We start from the raw sequence: 27,110 nt of genomic DNA on the forward strand, positions 1-27,110 counted from the left end.
ACGTGACAATGCATTTATCTTTTTATTACTTAACGTAATTCAAAACCCCCTTACTCCAAGGAAGTCAAAATAAACATTAACTTCTCTCAAGATTTTTCCAATCACTCCACTTCTCATTAAAGAAAGAGCCTACAGTTTCTGTGAGCCAGTACAACAATGAAGTTTAAAAATTAAAACAGCCACTAGAAGTTTCTTTTCATCACAAAATGAGCACACAACGCAGTCTTTTGATGGCTAAATGCACTTGTACTGCATAACCCGACACCTGAGCCATCTTGGGCTCACCTAGGCAGGAAGATTTTCAAATGATGAGAAGGTACCTTCTCAGAAACAAAAACCCATAAAGCCAAAACCCTCTGGCAATGCTGAAGAAAACTTCAGAAGGAACTTGCTACAAAGGATCACAGGCAAAAATAACCCGAATTATTTCTGTACAGAAGTATGTTCTACAGAATCCTTAGAGGGGCTGGAATAAGAATAAATTAGATAAATTCAGGAAGGTGCCAAAAACAGACATTTAATTAAATATGGCAACATCTTTGTTATTCAAAATTCAACTGATCAGCAGAGTCATGAAAGGAGAATTTTTTTCATAAAGCTTTTATACAAAAACCCAACAGAAAACAAACTCATATCAAAGAGTTACTTTAAATATACACACATTTTTTAGGGTATTCTGAATTCACAGACATACATCTGCCATAGCCACTGTTTGCAGTATCATCAATCTCTGGGTCTCAGTTTTCTCATCTGTAAAAATAATCTCAAATAATCTCAAAGCCCTTCTGGCTCTATCACTATATGTTCAGAATAAGGATTCCTTATAACAACAAAAATTCAAAGCATCAAATAGGTGAGAAAGTAAATGGGAATATGAAAAATCATTCACTTATTTAGAACATGGCAGCAAGATGAATCAACCTCCAACATATGAGACTATTGTAACGTTATGTGATACTCAAGAAACACAACTAGACCAGGAATAAAAATCAACTATGTCGTTCAGATATCTACATGTTTCCCTGAAAGCAAGAAAGATCCCTAAATTGGGATCTGTTATCAATTTTCTGCATTGCTGGCATTCAAACAAGTCATGTGGTCTTTCTACGCCTCGTATTCTTATCTATCTAGAGATGGGAAGAGATGATTTTGAAAGTCCCTTCCAACTACAGTGACCTCTCAAGAAAAAGACAGACAAAAAGGGCGCTCACATTATACTTAGTGAACCGTCAGAAGAGCTGCTCAGCCTCATGCTCAATACCCTATGTAAGTATACATAACCCTGCAGACTACTAACGGATCAGAGATCCATAAAAATTCATCATTACTTCAGATCTGATGATTTCACATTAGTAAACACCCAGAAGAGGAGTTATTTCAAGGAACTTTATTTTCCTGTACAGCCCTGTAGGATATGCTCCAAGGTCAAAAGGAGTGCCCCCCAAAAAAGAGTGAGCAGGTTTCAGGAATCCTACTGTTGTAGCCGTTCGAGTCTTGTTATTCTGAGCTGCTAGGGAGTCACAGGATTAAAGCAGACGAGTGTCTGTGCAGGATGTCACGCAACCAACTCAGCACCATTACGCTCGTGTGCTATGTTTTACTTTAGATTTTTTTAAGGATTGTTCTTTTTTTAAACTTAATTTTGTTTTATAATCATGTGAAATATATACATGGTTCCAAAGCCAAATCTATAAAAACCAAATCTGTTCAAAGAAGTCAAGCTTTCTCTCTGATCCTCCAGCCCTTCCGAATACATTGAGGGGAAAAGCGTGACCTCTGGATTCACATCTTGAGGGTATGACCTTGGATCGTGACTTAACTGCTCTCAACTTCTTTCCTGTGTCCACATGGTGGTAATAATGGTGCTGGGAGGATTCAGTAAGACCACTCTGCCTAGTCCTCGGCTTTGGTGAGGTCTCAGTGAAGATTAACCACTAGCATGAGGCTCTCAGCAGAGGCTCGCCACAATCCTGAAGCACAGACGCAGATCAGGAGGTGAATCTGGAGGTGCCAGATCGCTGGCCAAGGCCATGGAGCCCTACCACCAGGACCACGACTCCAGTCTTTCAATCCCAGCAGCAGACCACAGTACTTACTCCTCAGATGCCAGGCCCCTTCATGTTCCATGATCATCACATATTCCCTATGCCAGCACAGGAGAAAAACGAACTTTCTTCCCACCCAGGGCAACTTCAAAGGACTCACTGTGTTCAGTGCGTTGAGGGTGGTGTCATCCCGCGAGGCCGCAACGCAGCCATCTTCCGTGGAGCCTCCGTCACACATCCCTGCAAAGGCCGCCATGCTCCTGGGAAGACGGGAAGGGAAAACGGCAGTACAGACATTTCAACCCTCAGTTTCCAGAGCACATCTTCAGCCCAGACCAAATTCCACTACTACATGCATGAGTCCTCAGCCTTGCTTCTGCTCTTGTTTAAAAAAAAAAATTTGAAGTTCCTCTGCAGTTCACCCAGATATATTCTCCAGAAAATATCTAAAATTAAATCCGCTGAAACTTTACTTCATTCCTTTCATACTCTACATCAACTACTTCTAAGCAAATTGAAAGTGGAAAAGAGGTGAAAAGAACTCTTAGTAGTCACCCCTCCCCTGAAGCCTCCATCCCCACGGCAGCCTCCAAGCTACACTGCTGACCACAGAACAGCCAGAGCTAATATCCCATCACCACCCTGTTTCAGCATTTCTGTTGCATGTTGTTGACACTACAGTGAGTGAGTCCCAGAAACCCCTGCAGACAAAGGAAGGCTCTGCCTGCACTAGGATGTGTCTGGGACAGACTTCAACTTCTCATTTTGCAGTCTCGGCATTTTTAGGTTAGCAAGTACTCATATAGGTAAGCCCCCAAAACATGAAGTTTAGGTTAGGTACCAATGAACAGCCACAGGGTAAAGAAACCTGTAAAGGGATTTTAAGGTAAGCTGAACGAGCCAATTACTCAGCTGTATTAAGAGGTGTTGATAATTGCATGCATGGCTTAAGATGTTTTCCTTCTGAAGACTTCTAAAATCTAATGTGGGGCAAACACCGAGGAGAAAAAAGTGATTTTACCATGGTAAGCTATGTTTCTCTGGTAACAAGGATCAGGGCTCTGATTACAGACAGTATAACAAAACATGAAGTCAGAATGCCCAATATATAAATAGAATTTCAGGGGAAAGGAGAACGTCTGTTGTCCACTAATCAATTCACAAAGCAGAATGGTGTGGATTCCTTTTACCTTGCTGCCCTCAAGTACATAAGGAGGTCACAGTCATTAACTCCAGGCATCCAGACCAGTTCCTCATGTTGGGTCACAGTGTCACCATCGGGAGAAGGGAATGGTTGCAAATCGGGAAGTTTGGCCTGTAAGACAGGGACGAACAAGTCACAATCAAGGCACACTTGAGAGCTGCCTGTGCAGGCAGGCCTTGGGGACAGATGCAGTAGCTTACTAAGCCTCTTTCTTTTGGCAGCGCTGAAATAACAGGAAAATCATGAGTCACTGAAGCTGGCCTATCACACATTTCAGGATCATTTCACCACAGAAGATTTCACAATGGACTGCTCGATCTCTACTTAAGGAGAAGCAAACAGTGTCGAATTAAACCAGTGCCAGTATGGTCCTCAGAGGGAGAAAGAAATGGGCACGTGTGAATAAAAGAAATGATAAAACAAAAAAATGTTTCGGGAAATAAGAGCTGCTTGATAAAGAAGGCAGAGCCACACACATTTCCAATATAATAATATGTTGACAAAGAGATATATACAAGTAGTGGAACCTCACCTAAGGACAGGTGCTAAAAAAAGAACTGAACTACCCTACTAAACTAATGCTGCTTTCCAGAGAGTCAGTATCGATCAGTCAGGGTGAACATCCAAAAGAGCCATCACGGTAACATTAAAAACACAGCTGAAGGGACTTCCCTGGTGGCGCAGTGGTTAACAATCCGCCTGCCAACGCAGGGGACATGGGTTCGAGCCCTGGTCCGGGAAGATCCTACATGCCGCAGAGCAACTGAGCCCATGTGCCACAACTACTGAGCCCACGTGCCCTAGAGCCCGTGCTCTGCAACAAGAGAAGCCACCGCAATGAGAAGCCTGCACACCGCTATGAAGAGTAGTCCCCACTCGTGCAGTCCCCACAACTAGAGAAAGCCCGCGCACAGCAATGAAGACCCAACACAGCCATAAATTATTAATTAATTAATTAATTTATTTATTTAAAAAACATAGCTGAACTAAAATGATGGTGATGGAAATTAGATGAGCAGTGCTTTCAGGAGGAGAGGACTTCTTGAGAAGGGCAGGAAGGAACTTTCTGGGATGACACATGTTCTGTGCCTTGCTATGAATTGTCACAGCAGACTGAACAGTATACACAAGATATCAACAGGTCACTGTACATAAGGTACACCTCAATTAACAATTTTTTTGAAGGATTTGAACAACAGTGCTCAACAACCAAGATTCTAAGTCAATTCTGCTAGAGATTCAAACACCTCCAGCATTTTCTCATCTTCCACTGCTGGGGCAGAGAAAGTGTAAATGGGTGCTGTGACTACTCAGAGGCCTAAGAAAAGTCAACCATCTGCAAAACACACATGTTCTTATTTTCTCAAATTACGAACAAGGTCACATTAGTCTAATATTTTAAATTAAAAGCTCCAGTGTCCACAGAACCTAGGCAGAAACTGTAAATGAATGAAGCAGGCACAGTGTGCAGCCAACGGAAATAAAACGAGGGCCTCATGTTCCACTTTCAATGTTCTACTGTCCTCAGTAAACAGAACACTACATCCCAATTCCGACTAGCCACATTTCAAGTGCTCAATGCCACATGTGACAGCGGCTCCCAAACTGGGCATGCAGGCATTAGGTACCAAGAAGTGAAGGGAATCAGGGTGAAATGAAGAGAGAGAGTCCCCATCTGGGGAATGCTGCTGTGCAGGAATGAGAACCTCTGTTTGCACATCCTCCAGTTTTTTTCCAAAGTCCAGAAATCTTGACTTCAATGTGAAAGCTCATGGTTTTAAATGTTGGCTATTCAAGTTTTAAAAACAACTGTGTGGCAAAACACAGTATTAGTAGGCCACGCGGCTGGCAGGCTACGGGTTCGCAATTTCTGCGTCACAGGCTACCTCTGAGGCCTCTTGCTGTGTATCAAGTGCTGACCTCCCCCAAACAACGATGCTCTTCCCTAATTCAGTACTGACATGTTTCACATTTAAGTGGGGGTCACAATTAGTTCTGCTTAATAAACAGTGATGGCATGGGAATAAAATTAAAACACAATAGCTACTCATATCAAAAGGTCTTTGACATTTGTACTGAGCTGTTTCCCCTGCACCAAGTACAGTAGCTGGTGTAGCAGCTCTCCAATAGTTGTTTGTTAATTAAAAAATACTATTGCTGGGTCTTCCCTGGTGGTGCAGTGGGGTTGAGAATCTGCCTGCCAACGCAGGGGACAGGGGTTCGAGCCCTGGTCAGGGAAGATCCCACATGCCGCGGAGCAACTAATCCCATGCACCACAACTTCTGAGCCTGCACTCTAGAGCCCGCGAGCCACAACTACTGAGCCCATGCTCCACAACTACTGAAGCCTGCGCACCTAGAGCCCATGCTCCACAACGAGAAGCCACCGCAATAGGAAGCCTGCGCACTGCAACGAAGAATAGCCCCCGCTCGCCGCAACTAGAGAAAGCCCGCGCACAGCAACAAAATCCCAACACAGCCAACCAGCCTGCCAGCCAGCCAGCAATAAATAAATAAATATTTTATTTATTTATTTAAAATACTATTGCAGTGGGGAAGGACCAATCCCCTAGAGAAAAAATGGACTAGAAATACAATTAGCTTACAGAAAAGGAAATGAGAATGGCTCTTACTCATAGGAAAAGATGGTCGACTTTGCTGATAAGAGACATGCCAATTAATGACAGCGAGAGACCATTTCCGATCTATCAGATTGACATAAATGCCAAAGTGTGACAATACACAAGGCTGCATGTTTGCACTCATATAAGTCGCTAGTACGAGAAAGCAAAATGGTACAATCTCTACGGAGGGGAACTCTGTAATATCCTAAGAATTACACGTGCCCTCGAAGCCAGCCATCGCCCTTCTGGGGATAATATAATCTCCCAAAGATAAGTTGGCAAAATAAAAATCTTTATGCACAAGCTATTCATCACATTATTACTTGTAACAGCAAATGACTGGAAACAGTGCAAACGCCCAACAATGAGGGCTGGAAGAATAAACTGCTCCACCTATGCAGTGGGGTCCCAGAAAGTGGCAGAAGAAAACGAGAAGGAGCTCTACCTATTGCTATGGAGGGAACACAGGAGATATTGTCAGAAGGTCAAAGAAAGGTGGTGAAGGTGTTTTTATTATGCTACCACTATCTAAGAACATGGGGCTGGGGGAATAAAAATAAGAATGATAGATCAAAACCTTCAATTAAAAACACTAAACAATTATCCACCAGGGAGGGAGGGAGCACGTGGAGGGGACAGGGCAAAAAGGTGAACTTTCTGAACACACTTCATTTGCACGTTTGATTTGGAGCCTTGTATTTTACATAATTATAAAAACAAAATTAAGTTTAAAGAAAAACAATCCCTTAAAAACTCTAGAGCAAAATCAAATAAATCCACCTAGCTATGTTTTGTGTTTGTTCCTCTCTAGGAATCATTTCAGGTAACTTTAAAACATACTAATTTGCCTAAATAGACTTAGTGGGATATATTCTAAGGCCAGAAAAAAAAAATCTATAAAGCTGTTTCCAATAATCATATTGTTTGTAGCAGTGCAAGTACTGTTATTCTGAGCTGCTATATATGTATTATGGGATTGAAGCAAATGAATAATTATTTTGGTGTCATTTAGAAATTGGTTTTGAGACATGGGGAAAAGATACAGATACAGATGAAAGAAAATTTCATCTATAAGGATTAAATATAAGGCCTGTTCTGAATTTGAATTAGAAGCATCAGAAAGAAACCACGATACGTTATATCATTAAAAAAGGGGGGGGGGAAGCATATTTCCTAATCTGTTCCCTGAAGAGGCCTGGAAACAGTAACTAACCCAGTAATAATGACTGGGCAGCAGCCACTCAAAAAATGTCACTTTCCTCTAAAACAATGAGGACTCATTAGAAAAATTTAGTTCTAGACCTAGGGCAGGGAACATACATAATGAGACATTAAAATCATATTATACTACATATATACACTACCAAACGTAAGGTAGATAGCTAGTGGGAAGCAGCCGCATAGCACAGGGAGATCAGCTCGGTGCTTTGTGACTGCCTGGAGGGGTGGGAGGGAGAGAGACGCAAGAGGGAAGAGATATGGGAACATATGTATATGTATAACTGATTCACTTTGTTATAAAGCAGAAACTAACACACCATTGTAAAGCAATTATACTCCAGTAAAAAAACAAACAAAACAAAAAAAATCATGTCATACTAGATAAAATACTCTACCAAAGACCACAGGGGTCGAGTTAAAAGGACACAGAAGACAGCAGGAAGAGGCGCCTACTAGCCCACGAATGGATAATTTAATCATCAGTAAGAGTAACAGCAATTGGTTAGCACATAAGTAATTTTTTTTAAAGGGAGTTTTTTATTTTTTTCTTTAATAAATTTATTTATGTATTTATGGCTGCGTTGGGTCTTTGTTGCTGCGTGCAGGCTTTTCTCTAGTTGCGGCGAGTGGGGGCTACTCTTCATTGCGGTGTGCGGGCTTCTCATCGCTTCTCTTGTTGTGGAGCACGGGCTCTAGGCCCACGGGCTTCAGTAGTTGTGGCACGCAGGCTCAGTAGTTGTGGCTCGTGGGCTCTAGAGCACAGGCTCAGCAGTTGTGGCGCACTGGCTTACTTGCTCTGCGGCATGTGGGATCTTCCCGGACCAGGGTTCAAACCCGTGTCCCCTGCACTGGCAGGAAGATTCTTAACCACCGTGCCCCCAGGGAAGCCCAGATAAGTAATTTTAAATCCACTGATGACTACTGGAAGATGTTGGGGAACCAACCAGTAAAAAGAGGGAAAGAGTCAAGCATTTATCCTGCCTTTCCTATGTGTTTCAGGGAAACAAAAGTTGACAAGGGGACAGTTGGTCAGCTAATAAAAGAAGGAATGATAGGATTAGAGTATCAGCATTTTAAAGGGTAGCTCTAAGTAACAGGTCCAATTAGACAGTGAATCTAAGTAACAAGCAACGGCTGAAAACCATCATTAAGAGACACACATGTGCCTGATAGACTATATAGCACCACCCAAAAGTATTCTTGCCAGGGGCAGGGTACCGAACTAGAATGTGATTACTGGGATGGGTGGACGGATGGAGGGAGGGAGGGAGGGAGGGAGACACTTAGGGAAATCTGGATATAGCAGACACCTGAATATTAAGAAACTGCTGGGCTTCCCTGGTGGCACAGTGCTTGAGAGTCCGCCTGCCGATGCAGGGGACGTGGGTTCGTGCCCTGGTCCGGGAAGATCCCACATGCCGCGGAGCGGCTGGGCCCGTGAGCCATGGCTGCTGAGCCTGCGCGTCCGGAGCCTGTGCTCCGCAACGGGAGAAGCCACAACAGTGAGAGGCCCGCGTACCGCAAAAAAAAAAAAAAAGTTACAATGAAAGTAGGCAGTGACCAAATGTTCATCGAGAGATGAACAGACATATATACAATGAATAATTCAGCCTTAAAAGGAAATTAAATTCTGATACATGCTACAATATGGGAGCACCTTGAAGATATTATGGTAAGAAAATAAGCCATACACAGAAGGGCAAATACTGGGTCATTCCACTGAGTTGTCAAATTCATGGATACAGAAAGTAGAAGGGAGGCTGCAAGGGAATGAGGGGAGAGGATAATGAGTAGTGACTGTTTAATGGACACCGCGTTTCAGACTGGGAAGATGAAAAGGTTCTGCAGGTGGATGCTAGTGATGGTTGCACAACAATATGAATGTACTTAAGGGCACTGAACTATTCACTTAAAAATGGTCAGAATGGTGCATTTTATATTACATATATATATATATACACACACACACACACACACACTTTTTTTTTTTTTTTTTTTTGGCGGTACGCGGGCCTCTCACTGCTCGTTGCGGAGCACAGGCTCCGGACGCGAAGGCTCAGAGGCCATGGCTCACGGGCCCAGCTGCTCCGCGGCATGTGGGATCTTCCCGGACCGGGGCACGAACCCGTGTCCCCTGTATCAGCAGGCAGACTCTCAACCACTGCGCCACCAAGGAAGCCCCTATATTACATATATTTTACCACAATTTTTTAAATGAATGTGGTGATCTTAAAAAAATAAATCTCTGCATTTATATAAAATTCCAAACAGCATAACAGTTCTAAGCTGCTGCTCAACAGAATAAAGGGCCAGTTGAATAATAAGAAATAAAAACCTATTAAAGAAGCTACTAAAGTTTGCTTTACCTGATGGCTAGGACCAACACGAATTTCTCCCTGGGTACTGTTCAGCCTCCTGTCATGAAAAGAGCAGATCAGGTTAGCATAATATAGTTTTGACATGAACATGCACACGTTCTTCAAGGAAAACAACTCACTTGAAGTAAGTGAGGGATAACTCAGGAAGAATTAGCTTCCCCACTGTTGCTAATGCCGCCCTGTACATATGTGCTCCCCTAACCCCACACACATCTCTAAAACCGTTTCTTCTAGAAACCCCTCTACTGTAACTCCCTGTCTTGAGTATCTATACCATCGTTCTTTCACCCTGCAGAGAGATGAACATTCCTACAGTACAATCCCAATACATGTTTCTTCTTTTCAAAATATTTCAGGGTGCCCTACGATAAACCTTATTAAAATATAGACAAGATAGCTTATGATTCCTAGCACACACACTGGCTCATGCATTCATTCATTCAACAAATATTTATTAAGTACCAACTGCAAGCCAGGAACTGCCCTAAGTGTTGGGGATAAAGCAATGAAGGGAAAAAAAAAAAAAAAACAATATTCCTGCCTTACTGGAACTTTTATTCTAATTTGGGTAAAAAAAAAAAAAAGAAACAAATAATAGGTCAGATGATGAAAAGGGTCAAGGAATTAAAGGGGTGGTAAATGATGAACTTTTACAGTTCTTTATACAGGATAGTCAGAAAAGGCCTTATTAATAAAGTGAAATTGAGCAGAGATGTAAAGCGTGTGGGGGCATGAGCCCAGCAGGTCCAGGAGGTGAAAGACCCATCTCATTTCCGTGTCATTCTTACTGCACTTGCTATGCTCACTCTCCCTCGCTCCAAATCCAAACCAACCAGGGTCCTTCTAAAAACCACCATTTCACTGAAACCTTTCTTGATTTCCTCCCCATGTCACCTCACACACCCCCAAAAGTGTGGGGTATCTTTTCCCTTTCACTCCTTCAGGAAATATTCATCGAAGGTCTTTGCATCCTGGGCCTTGCACAGGGCATGCAGCGGGTACACAGTGGTGGACAAAGAAACGCAGACCTCGGCCTCCCAGAGCTCAGTGCCCAGAGCTCCCTGTTACCCTCGATGACCATCATGACCATCTGTTGACCCTCTTAGGAAAACGCTTTCCGTGCCCAGTGACAAGGCCTTACTGTGCTGTACAGTCACCTGTGAATTTTCACTAGCGCTGAAGAGTAGGCTTTTCCATGGTGAGAGCTGTTCTATGATTATCTGTCGACCTGGACCGAGCTGAAGAGCATAATAAGGCAGCCAAGACCAAAGAGGAAGCACAGACTCTTATTCTTCTCCCATGGATCTGATACCCCCACCATTAGCTTTGAAGCTGTTAAAATGAATTCTGGAAAACTATTATTTCCTTCAGGTCCAGCACTTTCTTCTTTTAATCCAACCATTTTTCTCGCGAAGAGTCTTATTTTGGCAAAGTGGGCAGCAGATATGACAAAGGAAGAGAGAAGACTAACAAAAAGAAAATGGTCGAAGCCTTAAGGAGCTTACAGTCCATCTACCTGGGAAGGTAGCAGCCATGTCCCAAACACCAGATCTGGTCCAATCGCTCCACTCATAAGCCCAATACATTTCAGGAGAAACAGAGTAAAAATGCTAAGGGAAGTGATCAAAATTAGGCGGGCTTCAAGAGGAGACAGTCCATGAAGAGGTTAAGTTCCAGAGAGACCCCTGAAGGACATGAGGGGCACAACAGCAGGCAAGAGAGGGCTTCCCAAGTGGGACCAGAACCCCACCAAGGCGGGAAACTGAAAAAGAGGGGCTGTGGTGGGAGAAAAGCTCCTGTGAGGAGCGACCTTTAACTCACAAGCCACCCTGGTCTCGTGCATAGGGAAATGGGTGTTGAAAGGCAGAGCTGACATTCCCATGAGTTTATGCAGGGATTAGGAGAAGCTGTTTTAGGAGGTATGCAGAGGAGTCACACAGGCCAGGAGGCTATTTTAATCTGAGCACTTCTTTAAAAAAAAACAAGCCGTCAGTGTTACCCACTATTTCCCTTCCAGCTCATGCCTTTCTGTTTCGTAACCAGCTATGAGCAAAACATAGCTGCCAAGCCTAGCTCTCTCCTTCATTTCTAAACACTCCCCAGATGCTTGCCTGCCTCCAGGGAGGTCTGGCCAAAACGCATCATCTCAGAAAGCTTCAGCCACAGCCCCGTCCAGCAACGTGCGCCCACAGCTCAACGTCCATGTGCTTCTACACGGTCTCCGAGCGGTTGGTTACGGAAGCATCTCCCCATCACTGCTACACACACTGCGAAGTCCTTGCTGATTCCAGGACAGACATTCCTGGTTCATTTTTATTTTAATTTTTTGCATGCGTTTTTGTTTTTTTCTTTTAATATTTTAATTAACCAGTATTATCATATTTAGGTCAAAACTGTACCACAATAAACCCCCCAAACACCTTATTGAATAGAACTGCTTATATACCACTTATTTGTATAAAAACAGGATACTAGTAATTATTAATACTGCTAATAATGATACAAGTGAGACTAAAAAACGTGCTGGAGTATCTTAACAGCCAAGATTAGAAATCTGTTTCTCTCTTTTATGTCAATGAAGGGTACTTATTAATGAGTAGACTGAAAAGCACAAAATAAAACAAAGAACCTTTTAAAATTAAAAATCAATTTTTACAACAAAAGTATTCATCATATGCAATTTTTAAATATTAGGGTCTCCTAGCAAGAGATACAACGAAGTTAGTTTTGAGCAGGATTAAGATGCAAGGTAAGCAGACAATGGCATTAGCCGACCATATCCAGGTACTCCCAAATATAGAATAAATGGCAGAAATATTTTTTAGGTCTAAGAGAAAAGAGGTAGATAGCAATATACACCCTATTAGAGAAAACTGGATGCATCTGACAGAAAAACTGTCAGTATATGAACTAAAGATGAAAAGAAAAAGTAGCCTTCCTCCTGGGGAAGTGCCAGTATCCAGCTATATCTGGAATCCAAGGAACAATCTCAGCCCTCCCTTCTTCTGACAGCAGCCAAACTCTACATTCAAGGGTCCTCACCTGCCGCTTCCCAGCCCGAGTGCCCCTTCTGTGGTTCTCACCTCATGTTAGTGGGTGGCACTCTGCTATGACTAATTTGGACACCTACCTCCACCCACTCTGGGACTGGAGAGTACAGAAAGAGAGATTTAATTCACTTTTTATATCCCCCAGATCTAATACAGTACCTGTCTGGCATTATTACTCATTCAGGACAAATTGAAAATTCCTTGGTTACATGAATATTTCTAGACTGCTAGGATGCAAAACTTGATAAAAATCACCAAGAATTATTCTTTAAATGCAGTATCAACAGCTTACAGAAAACACTCTTAATGATGATACGCTGACTACTACATTTTTCCTTTTACTTAACACAGCAAATCTCAAACTTTTTGGTCTAACACCTTTATTGAGTATCTCAAGGAAACTGTATTTTTGAGAGATTTCAAAATGTTTACTTATTTATTTATTTTAAAATAACAATAGGCTTAAATAACAATATTTAACAATCAAATATACTCTTACGAAAAATAATTGTATTTCCACAAAAAACAGTGAAAACAGAGGCAACGTTTTACATTTTTGCAAATCTCCTTAGGATCAGACTCCGTAGAAGACAGCTGGATTCTCACATCTGCTTCTCTACACTCAATATGTTACAGTACATTCTTTTGGTTACAGTACATGAAAAAAAAAATCGAACCTCACCCAGAGATATAACTGGGCAAGGGAAGATTCTGTGAATAGGCTTTTTGATACTACACCAAAACCCAACATGTGATTGTTTCTTAAAGGTCTTTTGCACAATGTTAACCTAAAATCTTATCAATGATCTTTTGGATTCTTGTACATTAAAATCTGTTGGTCTGTCTTGGCCTTTGAATGGATCTTCCACCCATGATTTTGTCATGCATTGGTTAGATGGAAAATATTCACACTCACTAAGTTTTGCAGATCTTCCAAATATTAACACAGTTAACTATACAATTTAAAAAACATAATCACATTCATTAATATCACCACACATCTCACAACAAGAGCCTGTGTACGTACAGAAGCTGTCAGACTCAGAGTGGTGGGTACGAGTTTTTCAAAATTCTAATTATTTACTTGAAAGCTCCAATCTTGCATTGGCAAAATACTATCAGCTGGTTTGCCTTGAAATGGCAGGCTCACTGCGTTCGTTCATTTTCAAGAAAATGTCCACCAATTACCCAAGTGAGTGAACACAGTTTATCAGTTATTCTCTCAGATAAAAATGGTGTTCCATGAAAGAAGCAGCTAGTTAAGCTTCTAACTCCAACAAACAATGCGTGTCCTTTGGTGTGCACCAGAAGTCTTCCATGGTGCTTCCCGTTTCATCATAACAAATACTGCAAAGACAGGAACTCAAGGGTCGGGATCTGATGAAATTAATAATGGGGACCACAAACCAGCTGTGAGAAGCACTGATTATTATACATTAAGAACTTCAGAAAATACTGGAGGCTAACTAACTAGGAGGATTGACTTGTTTCCTGTTTTGTAATACTTGCTCCCCTGTTCGTTTACATACATTTCTTCCTCACTCCAGCCCATCAATGTGAAATATTATATTTGTGTTGAAGAAACGAGACATTTACGCATGTAACCTGCTTAAGAACTACGACGCTGTTACACAGAGAAGTTCACACGAAGAGAATGGACGCTGATTGCATCCATATTAATGGAAAACAAAGTAAAGTCTGGAGCCACTTTCTGAAGTCATGGAGACTGGGATTAACTTGGGGGTCACTGTCCAATAAACAGTCACTGGAATAAATTCTAAAAAACATACTGGAGGCTCAAATTCAAAAGGTCCCTAATCTAGAAAACGCCAGGTTAATCCTTCAATTAGTAACAATAGCTAACGTGTTAAGTACTTTCTATCTGTTCTGGGCGCTCTTACAGTATTATCTCATTTCTATGTATTAATTCATATTTTGATATTAATCAAAGCACTAGTAGTGTTATTCACAGAAATTCAGATCTTATTCTATCTTGTGTTTAAAACATAGTTACTAAGAAGGTTTCTGCTTGATGTAGAGCATTACCTAATTAACACAGCAGGTCTGGGCAAAACCAGGGTAGCCTTCAATTAAAGAAGGAAAATCAAGACCAAGGACAGTGTAAATCCCAGCAAGGTCAGATAAAGGATACTACATATGCAATAAGAAACCAAAGATGGAAGTCATATCCCAGGATAATGCAAGACACATCTATGCACACCTTCATCCTTGCCTCAGGGTTTTTACCTATATTACCTTAAATTTAGGTATCACATACTTGTATGACAAACAGAAGCAAAATAATACTAGTTATCACTTATGAAGCGCTCTCTATACATTATTTCATTCTTCCATGACAACTCTATGAGGCAACAGCTCCACTTAACAGATAATAATAACAGGAGTAACTGCAACATCAATAAAGAAGCTAACATGTACGTTGAACATTAACTATGTAGCAGGCATTTCGAGCGAAGCAAACTCCACACACTGTCTTACCTGACCTTAAGGATGACCCTGTAAAGTAGGTGCTATTATTACCTGTACAGATAAGGAAACTGAAGCTAAGAGAGTTTATGAAATTACCCAAGATTACACAGCTAACAGGTTGGAAAAAGCAGGATTCAAACTCAAGTTTAGTTAACTCCAAAGTCAGAGCTCCCAGCCACACTCCATATGGCAGAGTGATTTTACTGAACCAAAATTACACAACTAATTATAAACAGAACCACTATGAGAAGCCATATCCTTTTCCTTAATTCACTTCTTTGTTCGTTTCAAGCATCAAAAGTAAGACAAAATAATCAAAAAGTGTTTTTTTTTAAAGTTTGAAAATCATGTTAAAAGAGAAAACCCATCAAAGTTAAAGGTCAACTTATATAACATTGTCAAAATGGCAAAATTATAAAGATGGTTGCCAGGTATTAGGAATGGTGGGGGGAGAAGGGAGGGAATAGAATCTTTGTGATGATGGAATAGATCTGCAAAGCTACACATGAAATAAAATGTCACAGAGCTATTCACACACTATACTAATGTCCCCCAAGTCTGGATTCTGATGTTACACTGGAGTTCTACACCATACCTCCTAGGAGTAGGTGAGTGAGTGAAAGGTACATGGGAACACTCTGTAGGATCTTGCAACTTCCTATGAATCTAAAAAATTACAAGTTGTTTAAAGTCAAAAGAAGAGGTTAATTGAGTGATGTATTACAGATAGACTAGGGGTAAGAAAGAAAACCAGACATGAGAAAAGTTGAATAAATAACAGATTCCCTCAAAATACACTGTAGACAGGTGAATAAGTAGCTGAAGAAAGAACGCCACAGTTAGTAAGCTACGAGATTCAATGAATTAAGTCACACATTCCTTTTTTTCTCTGTATTTACTAGGGATCTCTGGAGTGGGATCATCCTTTTTGAGACATCCTTAGCTGTGATGCATACTACCAAAAAACAAAAAAAACTCACCATCCTCACAACCAAGAAGGAAGAATTTCTCTGTGCCCCTAATGTAAATAATATACATATTTCGAAACAGCTGAGTTTAATCCCCATTATTCTACAAATCTTTGCTTTGGAATATGAAAAAATAGTCCCAGAAGCCAAATTACAACAATGATGGTAAGCCACTGTGTTTATTCCTTGAGTTAAAAAAAAATAGAAAGAAATTCATTGTATATGAAATCTAATACAAAAGAAACCAATGTAACAAAGCAGTATCCATGGCAACTACAACTTAATATTTCAGTCCTCTTCAGCTGCAGTGGATTAAATAAAATGACAAGATGTTCCCTTTGAAAAGTAACCCGTTACCAAGGAAACGTTTTAGTCTAAGAAGTAAACAAGGGAATGGACAGAAAGGAGCAGGGAGCCTGCAAGTGAATATCAGAAAGGGAGCAGCATCTATGCAAAGAAGATGAGGCGGCAGCTGGCCAGACGAGGAAGCTTCTGGAGAAGAGCGAGTCGGCTGGAGACAGGGGCCGCTCGGCAGAACCACTCCTTCCCCCCAAGAGAGGGGGCGCTGTGAGGAAGGCACGGGTCTGTGAATGTTCGCTTAAGACCCCCAAGTATCTTTATGTGATCACGGTGACTGCTTACGACAAGAACCTGCATCTACAGGGAAAGAAGAGGGACAAGGACATGCGGTCCTGGGGAGAAGACACAAGGGGGTAGAACAGAGGTCTTGTACAGGCAGCCGGCGTGGCTACTTCCCATCACAATCCACACCCAGAACGTAATGGCCCATTCCCCAAAGGCTGGGACCAGTAACTCTCGAGTCAGACCCTGCCCCTGTGGCTGCTGCCATGGGTGAATGAAATCACATGCAATCTCTCTTCACCTGTCCTTCAGATCGCAAGGCTCGATGGCAGATCCTTCTTATCTTTTCCATAGGGTGGCAAGTTAAGCAGGAAGACGGACAGAGATCAACAGAAAGAAGATTCTAGAAACTCTGTTTACTAGCTCATTCAGAAGTGACCACAGAAATAACAGACTGGGGGTCCAGAATGAAATACACCAAATTTTAGGAAAATCAAAAGGCAATTTACCAGAATCACTTCTGTTTACAAGGGTGGTGGGCAGGAGTGAAAGTCAGACTGACAACAAGGAAACCCAGAATGGCAGGCTGGGTTTCTCAGATTTCTCCAGCATGGACAGGTATTTCTAAAACAGTCTTTTCAGTAAGTCTGAAATTTCCTTGAAGTCTGACATAGCTTCTTAAAAATCCAAGTAAATTTTATATTCTACTCCATAACATATTCCCATTCATTTTAAGGTAGAAAAAATTTCCCTAAATCTGAGTAAAATCACTGTGCTCTGCCTATCCTCAGGACGTCCCACGATTTGGGCACCCTGCCGCAGCCGGGAGCGAGAACTTGATATACACACCTGAGTCTAGATGCTCAGTTGCCTGGGGGAGAGCACAGACTTCAGAGTCAAAGGAACCTGGATTAAAATGTCAGTAGCAAGGTTCTATCAGCTCTGAGTGTGATCTTGAGGACTCAATTCAACCTCTCTGAGCCCATCTATGAAATCAAGTTCATAATGGCTACTTTGCAAGACAGCTATAAAAATAAAAGATGATCTATGGAAAGCAAGGCACAGTGCCTGTCACACAGCAGTCATCACTATTATTAGCTCCAAGCACTGCCAGGAGCGAGAACAGGAAGTAATTCCTCTGTTATGAGTTCCCGAAACACCACCTACCTCTCCTTCAGCCTCTTGTCACAGGCATGATTTTATATCACTAAAGATATTTTAAATGAGTAAATGACTCCAATATTTTAACTCATCTACCATTTTGCCATAAATAACAACTAAGTGCTTTATTGAAAAGTCAAGTCACCTGTGACAGAAGGCTACCCGCCCCCACGCCCCACCCCGCAAAGCAAATTCATCTGAAACAAGCTTGATAAACTGCCCAGAAGAACAAAACTCAGGATTCATTCAAAGTAAAAGAAAAAGATAACCAGTCAACATGTGGAAGAGTTAACATTCCAAATTCATACACAAATGCAAAGGTCAGGACAGGAATTCATTAAATTCCAGAATCATAATATTCTAAATTTTCTCTGATGGAAGGTTCCTCAGAGGCCATCTGATCCCAGCCTTCTAGCTTAACAGAACAAACCAAGGCCGAGGAGATAAAGGTGCTCTTTCAAGGGGTCACAGTGAGTTAATTATAAAGGATCTCAAGCCTCTCTCCTTTCAGGAGAGTCCCCCTAAATATAATGCAGAGTCCAGAACCAAGAATTTAGACACTAGCTAAGGAGTAAGAAAAATTTCCAGGCTGACACTAGGAGTCAGTAAATATGGCCTCTATACAATAATATGCAGCATCAGAAAATAACTGGTAAAAAATTTTTTTTAAATAATACATGGGAAAGGATCTAGTTTCAAAGCACTACAATGACCTCGTTCCACTGCCTGAAGTTCTTCTTTGCCTGATCTCCCCCACCCCCATCATGTAGTGACATGCAGCACATCTGCCCAGGGCACACAACTCCATCCCACCTCAGGCTCCTCATGGGTTTTACTGTCATCACCTGCTGCAAAGAAGAAAACAGCTGTAAGGACCATACCCAACACACACACACACACACACACACACACACACACACGACAGTTTAGGAAACAAATTTACTTTTAAAATCCCACCTCAGTTTATAAAGCAGCAGTATTCACAGGTTAAGCCAATTTCCCGACCAAAAATGTTGCTGGCTTTCCGTACATGGATATCAAACTTCAGAATACACAGGAATGGAGGGTCCCCAGAAAAACAGGGGCTTTGGACCAAGCAAGTATGTCTATGATGCACATCTAAACGTCTCTTTGTTCCCACCGGGAAGTCTCTGGGAAATGCTTTTTTTAAAAAAAGGACCATCACAACAGGATAGAAAGCCCAGAGAGAAACCCACCTACGCGTTTATTAGCACCTACAGGACCATTAGCGCCTACGGTCAACTAGTCTAGGACAAAGGAGGCAAGGATATACAACGGAGAAAAGACAGTCTCTTCAGTAAGTGGTGCTGGGAAAGCTGGACAGCTACATGTAAAAGAATGAAATTAGAACACTCCCTAGCACCATACACAGAAATAAACTCAAAGTGGATTAGAGACCTAAATGTAAGACCCGACACTATAAAACTCTTAGAGGAAAACAATAGGAAGAACACGCTATGACAAAAATGCAAGATCTTTTTTGACCCACCTCCTAGAGTAATGGAAATAAAAACAAAAATAAACAAATGGGACCTAATGAAACTTAAAGGCTTTTGCACAGCAAAGGAGACTATAAACAAGACAAAAAGACAACCCTCAGAATGGGAGAAAATATTTGCAAACGAATCAACAGACAAAGGATTAATCTCCAAAATATACAAGCAGCTCAATATCAGAAAAACAAACAAACCCAATCCAAAAATGGGCAGAAGACCTAAACAGACATTTCTCCAAAGAAGACATACAGATTGCCAACAAATCCATGAAAGGATGCTCAACATCACTAATCATTAGAGAAATGCAAATCAAAACTACAATGCGGTATCACCTCACACCGGTCATAAAGGCCAGCATCAAAAAGTCTACAAACAATAAATGCTGGAGAGGGTGTGGAGAAAAGGGAACCCTCTTGCACTGTTGGTGGGAATGTGAATTGATACAGCCACTATGGAGAACAGTATGGAGGTTCCTTAAAAAACTAAAAATAGAAGTACCATATGACCCAGCAATCCCACTACTGGGCATATATCCACAGAAAACCATAATTCAAAAAAAACATGCACCCCAATGTTCACTGCAGCACTATTTGCAATAACCAGGTCATGGAAGCAACCTAAATGCCCATCGACAGACGAAGGGATAAAGAAGATGTGGTACATATATACAATGGAATATTACTCAGACATAAAAAGGAACGAAATTGGGTCATTTGTAGAGACGTGGATGGATCTAGAGACTGTCATACAGAGTGAAGTAAGTCAGAAAGAGAAAAACAAATATCGTATATTAACGCATATATGTGGAACCTAGAAAAATGGTACAGATGAACCGGTTTGCAGGGCAGAAATTGAGACACAGATGTAGAGAACAAATGTATAGACACCAAGGGAGGAAAGTGGCAGGGGTGTGATGAATTGGGAGATTGGGATTGAGATGTATACACTAATATGTATAAAACGGATAACTAATAAGAACCTGCTGTATAAGTAAGTAAATAAAATTAAATTTTTAAAAAAAGGGCCATCACCTTATTCCTATTCACAGTGGTGGTGTGAATATGGGGAGCGGTCAGGAGGGGAAGGGGGAGGAGGCAGCAACGGTGGTGGCAGCTGTGGTAGCAACACAAGCATTAACATACACATACTCATCCCACTGTATCAGCCACATACTCATCCCACTGTATCAGACACATACTCATCCCACTGTATCAGACACATACTCATCCCACTGTATCAGACACATACTCATCCCACTGTATCAGCCACATACTCATCCCACTGTATCAGACACATACTCATCCCACTGTATTAGAGAGACTGGCAAGAAAAGAACAACATTTAATGCTGCATACACCAAATGTTACACGATATGGAAGTAAAGCTTTTTAAAAAACTTTAAGAACTGTAAAGAAAAATATAAACACCCAAAAAGCATAAGAAGAATGCTGGTCAAACATACTGGCCACTAATTTAATTACCATAATTCCTAACACAGTTCCTAAGATTGTCTTAGATGAACAGGTTGACCAAAAAATAGAGATGTTGTTAAGATAACTACACCTACATAAGACCGTAGACTTGGACTTTGAATTCATAACAGTAATACACTGATAAACTATGTGCCAGGCACTTTCATATCATTCTCTTCCAATCTTTCTAACAACTGTGAGAAATATTCACCCCCATATGACCCATGAGAAAACAGAGGTTCAGAGAAAGGAAGGAACTTATCCAACATCACAGCTTGTCCAATGTCACTTATTAAGTAGAATTTGAACCATATCATCTAGCTCCAAATCTAGTTTTCTCTCTTACCACAGATGCCACTCATTTAATTCAACATATTTATGCCAGAGGCCCATTGGTCAGACACTCTCCTGGGAACTGAGCGCATGGTCTGTGCTCCAGAGGCTTGAAGTCCACTAAGGAAGACAATCAATCAAATCGTCACAAATAAAGCACAGTTCAAAGAACTCTGATAGGAGGTCTAAGTATCCCAACTAAATTCAAATGAACTGTTTTAGCTTAGATCCAAAGTATCACAGAGCATACATGTAAGAGACTAGATTCGTTTTCTTTCAGATTTGCTTTAAAGAAATGTTCAACGACTTGTCACCCACCCTGTCAGAAACTGCTCAATAGAGACGGCCGTCAGCTTGGGAGGAGGTGCACAAATAATTTCAAATCTCCCCTTACCCCGTATTTTCTATTTCCTCTTTCGTTTTGTCAGATTGTTGTTTCACAGCTTTAGAATGAACGTCTTTCTGGTGGAAGGACGACTTAGTCCAGTAATGACCAAAAATTAAAACAAAAGCTGAAAACGAATTCAGAAGGAAGAAGGATCAGGACCAATGAACAACCGAAGAATCACAGACATGGTGAATATCAGGTTGTAGGTGTATCAGTGTGTTTCAGTTAATTCTTAAGCTAACACACCAGACAAGAGTCTAGGAAGTGGTCAACAGCAGGGGTACGTTATGAGTGGATTCCCAGACTCTGCAAAATTTATGTTGACAGAGGAACACTTTAAATGTAAGGGTCAACCTCAGATTCTGACTCAAGATGCTGGTGTAACGACAAGAAAAGCTAATAAAAAGATAATATTTGGGGGAGCTCTTACTTTTACATTCTTTTGGAAACACACACTGTCTCTCTTCACCAGCATTTCCTGATACTCTTGAAGCCCAGCAGGAGGGGAACAAGAAGCCACAATGAAGCTAATCACCCTCTTTCCGATGTCCACGCCACCCGGGCCCTAGACAACATCCCCAAACAAGGGAACGACTTCCTGTGCGCTGCGCCTTTACCTCTACCACCACCAGACAAGCCTGGAAGCCTCAGAGCGGAAGGCGGCTGGTCAGCAAATAACCTTCCAAAAATATTTTCCTAAAACGGGAAAATGTAGTACAAATGCATGGCACGTAAGATAAAGCTCTAGTGACTCACTTTAGTGGATCTGAAACATAGGAACTCGGCTCTTAACAACAAAGGGTCCCCACAGACCCCGGTGGCAACTACAAGTCCTCGCCGTCCAATCAGGTGGCTGCAGGCGAGCTTCACAGACCACCAGCCAGCCAAGCGGGAGGACTCGGCCAGAGTTGATTCAGCCACCGGTACAGCCTCCTGTTCACATCTGATTTGCCAAATGTAAAAAAAGTTTAAGAAGAAGTAAAGATTCTACAACAGAAAGGCAGTTCCACAACTGTTTTCCTAACAAGTATTCCCGACTCAAACGGTGGGCTTCTGAAACGAGGCAGAAACTTGAGTCCTGCAGGCCTCCCATCAAGGGCTGCGGCGTCCAGCTCCTGCAGTCTAGAGAAAGGGTGACCTCACACTCACAGGAGACGAGCCAGAAGGAAGAGTAAAGGTGCTTCTAAGTGAAGTGAAAGATGGCAAGTCCCAGCAGCAGTGTTACGTGGCGTGGGGAAAAGTAAAAGTGCTTATCTGCCCCAAACTCCCGAAGGCAATGTTCAAATAAATGTGACCAAAAGGGGAGGACAGCCCTCACAGAAACGGAAAAGAGAATTAAAAATCGTAGGTAATAAGTGCAATAACCCTAAATTATCCCCGTATAATTCACCTCCTTAATCACAATCCCCAAATCGAACCTTCCAGAAGCCAGATTATACTTCAGTAACATTTTCGGTGGCTATAATTCATCGTTAGCCTTCCTAAACTTTCCGCCAAAATCAGGGGCCTCCTCGAACAGGAGTTAGCCATGCCCAGCTCCGTATTCATATACAACGAAGGGCTCACATGAAGAATTTCTCCCTCTATCATGAGCGTACAGTAAATTTCTTCCCTATCCTCTGAGAGTTTCTCACTTGCACATTCTTCTATATTGTATGCTTCCTTTCATCCTCACAAAGACACAAAACTTAAGCGTCACTTCAAAATTTTTTCCAACTTCTATCAGATGAAAAAAGGGGAGAGGAAACAAAAAGGGACAATTAATATAATTCAAAAACTTCTCTTAATATCTACTTGGGGAAGAATTCAACTTGTCCTAAATCTGCATATTATGATTGGCTCCCTAAGTTAACTATGTTGAGAGCCATCTGTCTGAGCCCAGTCTGCAAACAGGACGCACAAAAAGCATAACTGCCCCTCACAGAAAAGACTGGTGTCCGGTCCCATCAAGCAGTGGGCACAAAACCTGGCCTTGTAGACGCCTCCACCTTCTCAGGCATCAACTCCTCCTGTCACTCCTCTCCTGCAGAACTCGCAAGTCACACAACAAAATACACATACACAACAAATGGCACCTTTTGCTAAAACAAACAGAACGAACAAAAAAACCTGAAACCTCAACTTCTAACACAAATGTCATGGCGAACAATTTTTCGTTTTTAATTGCCAAGAAATCTTCCATAAGCTCCAAAAGACAGGATGGACTTGGAAGCAATAGAAAATGATGTGACATAACCTTTCATTTCTTAAAAAATCCATTTTAAGGTGATATTGTTGCAACCATAATCCATAACTGTTCCCTGCACAGGTCAAGACGCATGCACTATTTCAGGCTTCAGAAAAAGATCACGAGAATTATAATTTGCTCTGGCAAACAGGCTCTCAATCAAAACAAGTTCCACCCACCTTCAAAGCAACCAATAGCTGCCCACCTACCACCCTTCCTAAATCGTCCAAACAGAGCCGCTCGGGGGCCCAGGCATCCCGACCAGCCCCACGCAGCCCGGCAGCCTACAGGTTTGCTCTGCAGGTGTCTGAAGGCAAACAGGCTCGGCACCCGGCACCCAGAAAGGCTCGGGCTGAAACTGCACCCGGAGAGGAAGAGGTGAGGGAAAGGGGAAGAGGACAGGGACCAGAGGGACCACGACGCTCTGCGTTTGCTTAATGCATCTCTGAGTATACCCCGTTCCATTCTCAGCTCTGATCTCACGCTTTGCACCACCACCTACACGGCCAGCCAGGGCTGAATTCAAGGCTCGCAGGAACATGCACTATGAATGATGAAATGATTCATGAACATCCTCAGAAGTGAGAGAGCGCAGCAAAACCATCACACTCTTTCAGTGAGGCCGGAGGAAGACAGCCTACCTGCAGGGGCTGAATGCATGGTCCATGCCTAACAGAGGCCCTGGTGAGTGTAGCTGCGCCCTGCGCCTCCGCTTACTGTGCAAACTCTGCCCTTTCTACTCTAGCAACTCAAAATGGAGGCACATGCGGTCTGAGAGACCTCGCAGAGCTCGCACTGAGCTTGTGCTGTGACCTAAGCCTTCACGCAGGACGCAGAAACTCCCCCTCACACTGACAGGACTGAGCATGTGCTGTGACCCTCCCTCATCCATACACTGTCTCTCAACGCAATCAATCTCAACCCTGCTGTTTCCGTAAATAAAGCCCAGCCAACAGACGAGGCAGCTTCTCCCCGCACACCAAGCTAGTGTGCAGGGAAGTGGGGCTGCAGAAAGGGGATCCCAGACGGCCAACATTAGGGAACTCGCAGGCCGAGCCACTGAGAGGCTGCAGACAGATGCCCTGCTCTGTCAAGACAACAGCAAGTTCTGTTTTGTCTTTTTAAAAAATAAATAAATAAATTATGTTTTAAACAGAGAGATCATCAAGAAGGAACAGAATGAAAAAACACAGATATGAATGACTATACATAGGATTAGCGAACAGGAATACTGCAGTCTATTTAAAAACACAGCAGTAGCTACCTAAGGGAAGCAACCCCACAAATTTCTTTTTGAAAACTTTAAACATTTGGAAAAAGGTCACACGAACAATCCTGGCAAAGTTATGGAGTACTGGGTATCACTGCAGCCACAAACACAGTGCGGATGATGTAGCAAGCAGAGTGTCTAAAGAATACTGGATTTCAGGCAAAGAGCTTAATCTCCCTTCGATAAGAAGCTCTAAAATCACTTAAATAATAAATAAAAACATCTCCTAAAGAGATACTAACCCAATCAGAGGTGTATAGCATAAGGAATGCACTCCTAGCAATAAAAAGGGCATGAAAGTTCAAATCAAGAGGCCAAAGAACAAGCACCCTGCCAACAAATACCCAAGCACCCAAAAAAAATCTCAGTTTAGGCCTCTTGATTCAGAACTCTAGGCAATTCTCTGTAACACTGTCCATGAAGCTAAATTCATTTAAAAATTTAATCGGAAGCAATTTCCAAAGCCACATTAGCAAGACCACACCATCCCAGTCATACTGAGCACTACAAACTGTTCATACTGCCCAAGCACCAGCCAACACATTTCCTGTTAAAATCCTTAAAAACACATTTTATGCTCTCTCCCCCAACCTCCACCTCCACCAAAGGCAAGCTGGTCTGTCAGCCATATAAGAAATCCTAGTTCTGGATGTGTATGTGGGCTTAGTTTCCATTTGCAAACCAAGAAATGATTCTGTATAGTTATAATTTAAAAAGAAAAGAAAGACCATGAAACTCCCCCAAATTTACAAAGGACAAGAGAGGGTAGGAAAGAGCAGTGCCAATTCTGTTTCCCACAAATGTAACGGAATGAGAAGAAATTAAAACCTGCTTAGAAGGATACTCAGCGTCCTCAAGATTCCTAAAGTAAACGCAGGACCTATTCCACTTCCTTGGAGCCCGGTTATGCTTTCAGATCAACCAAATTGAGACTATGATTAAATAAAAAACGCTCATCATGCTAAAAAATGTAATTTACACAAGAAATGCCAAATACACTTAAACAGGTTTCACCTTTGACCCAGCACATGAAGCAAGCGTCATGTGGCTGGAATATCATCTTCCCGGCTGGTGCGTAAGACAACACGTCCCCAAAAGTGTGTGACTAGAAACAGCCCAGAGAAAAAGACTTTCTAAAAACAAGAGCAACTGAACTAGAACATAGCAGCAAATAGCATGAATATGACCACCAAACTGTTTCCTTCAAAAGTGCATTAAAAAAAAAAAAAAAACACCAGAAGCGAGATGACGAAGGGAGGGTCATCATTTGGAAAGCGTTGGAATGAGACGCACATGTGTGCCGCCGCTGTGGCTCTAAGGCCTACCACCTTAAGAAGCCCACCTGTGGCAAATGTGGCTCCCCTGCCACGTGAAAGAGAAAGTGTAGCGGGAGTGCTAAAGCTGAAAGACGAGACACCACCGGGACTGGTCGAATGAGGCACCTAAAAACTGTATACCGCAGATTCAGGCATGCATTCCATGAAGGAACAACACCTAAACCCAAGAGGGCAGCTGTTGCAACATCCAGCTCCTCTTAAGGATTTCAACAATTAGTCACACAAAAAATGTTCTGGTTTAAAAAAACAAAACAAAACAAAACCACCAAGCCCTTTCACACATAAATAGCTTACTTGCAGTACTCAGCATAAAATAATAATTTAATAAATTCATCTTTACTCTGAAAAACCACAGTAACTGTTCCATGGAGTACAGCATAAAACCGGTTATTGGGATAGCAAGTCAACAAATGGGGACTATAATCTCAGTCCCACAAAATGCCCTGAGTGACACTAAGGGCAAGTTACCAACAGCCTATGGCCTGTTCTCTGTGATACTGGATCCCAGTTGTGACCCCGGCCTACTGCAACACTCTCTTCATTGTCTTTGCTGACACTGTGTCCTCACAGCTGTCCTTTACATACCACTTGGACAGACACCCCTTCTCCCGTGACCCCTCAGCAGCAGCACACCCTGGAGCTCACTCCCAAGGCCTCTTCTCTTCCACGTGGAGAATGCATCCTCTCTGGCACAGCTCCAGCCAGCCCCTCTCTGGAGACGCCTCTTTCCTAGGAGCACCTTGGAAACCTCAGACAGCTCTGCTGTCCTCCTGCTGCACCTCAGCTCGCCGCACCCTTCTCTGGGGTGCCGCAACTCTCTTAAGAGATGTTAAGCTCCTTAGG

General features: G+C 42.2%; 1 protein-coding gene and 1 pseudogene across 4 annotated transcripts in view; one reads left to right on the forward strand and one right to left on the reverse strand.

Annotated features, from left to right (window-relative positions):
- The window catches only part of RERE (arginine-glutamic acid dipeptide repeats), a 426,753-nt gene that overhangs the window by 120,739 nt on the left and 278,904 nt on the right, over positions 1–27,110 (reverse strand). For all 4 annotated transcript variants that reach the window (XM_060013632.2, XM_060013629.2, XM_060013619.2 and 1 more), the window contains 3 exons: positions 9,461–9,509; positions 3,236–3,360; positions 2,206–2,305 (listed from right to left, as the gene is read on the reverse strand). In XM_060013632.2, coding sequence (XP_059869615.1) covers positions 2,206–2,305; positions 3,236–3,360; positions 9,461–9,509 — 274 coding nt within the window. The remainder of the gene's footprint in view (positions 1–2,205; positions 2,306–3,235; positions 3,361–9,460; positions 9,510–27,110) is intronic.
- Positions 26,176–26,468, forward strand: LOC132436778 (large ribosomal subunit protein eL37 pseudogene; annotated as a pseudogene).

This window comes from Delphinus delphis, chromosome 1 (assembly GCF_949987515.2).
Source record: "Delphinus delphis chromosome 1, mDelDel1.2, whole genome shotgun sequence".
Lineage (NCBI taxonomy): Eukaryota > Metazoa > Chordata > Mammalia > Artiodactyla > Delphinidae > Delphinus > Delphinus delphis.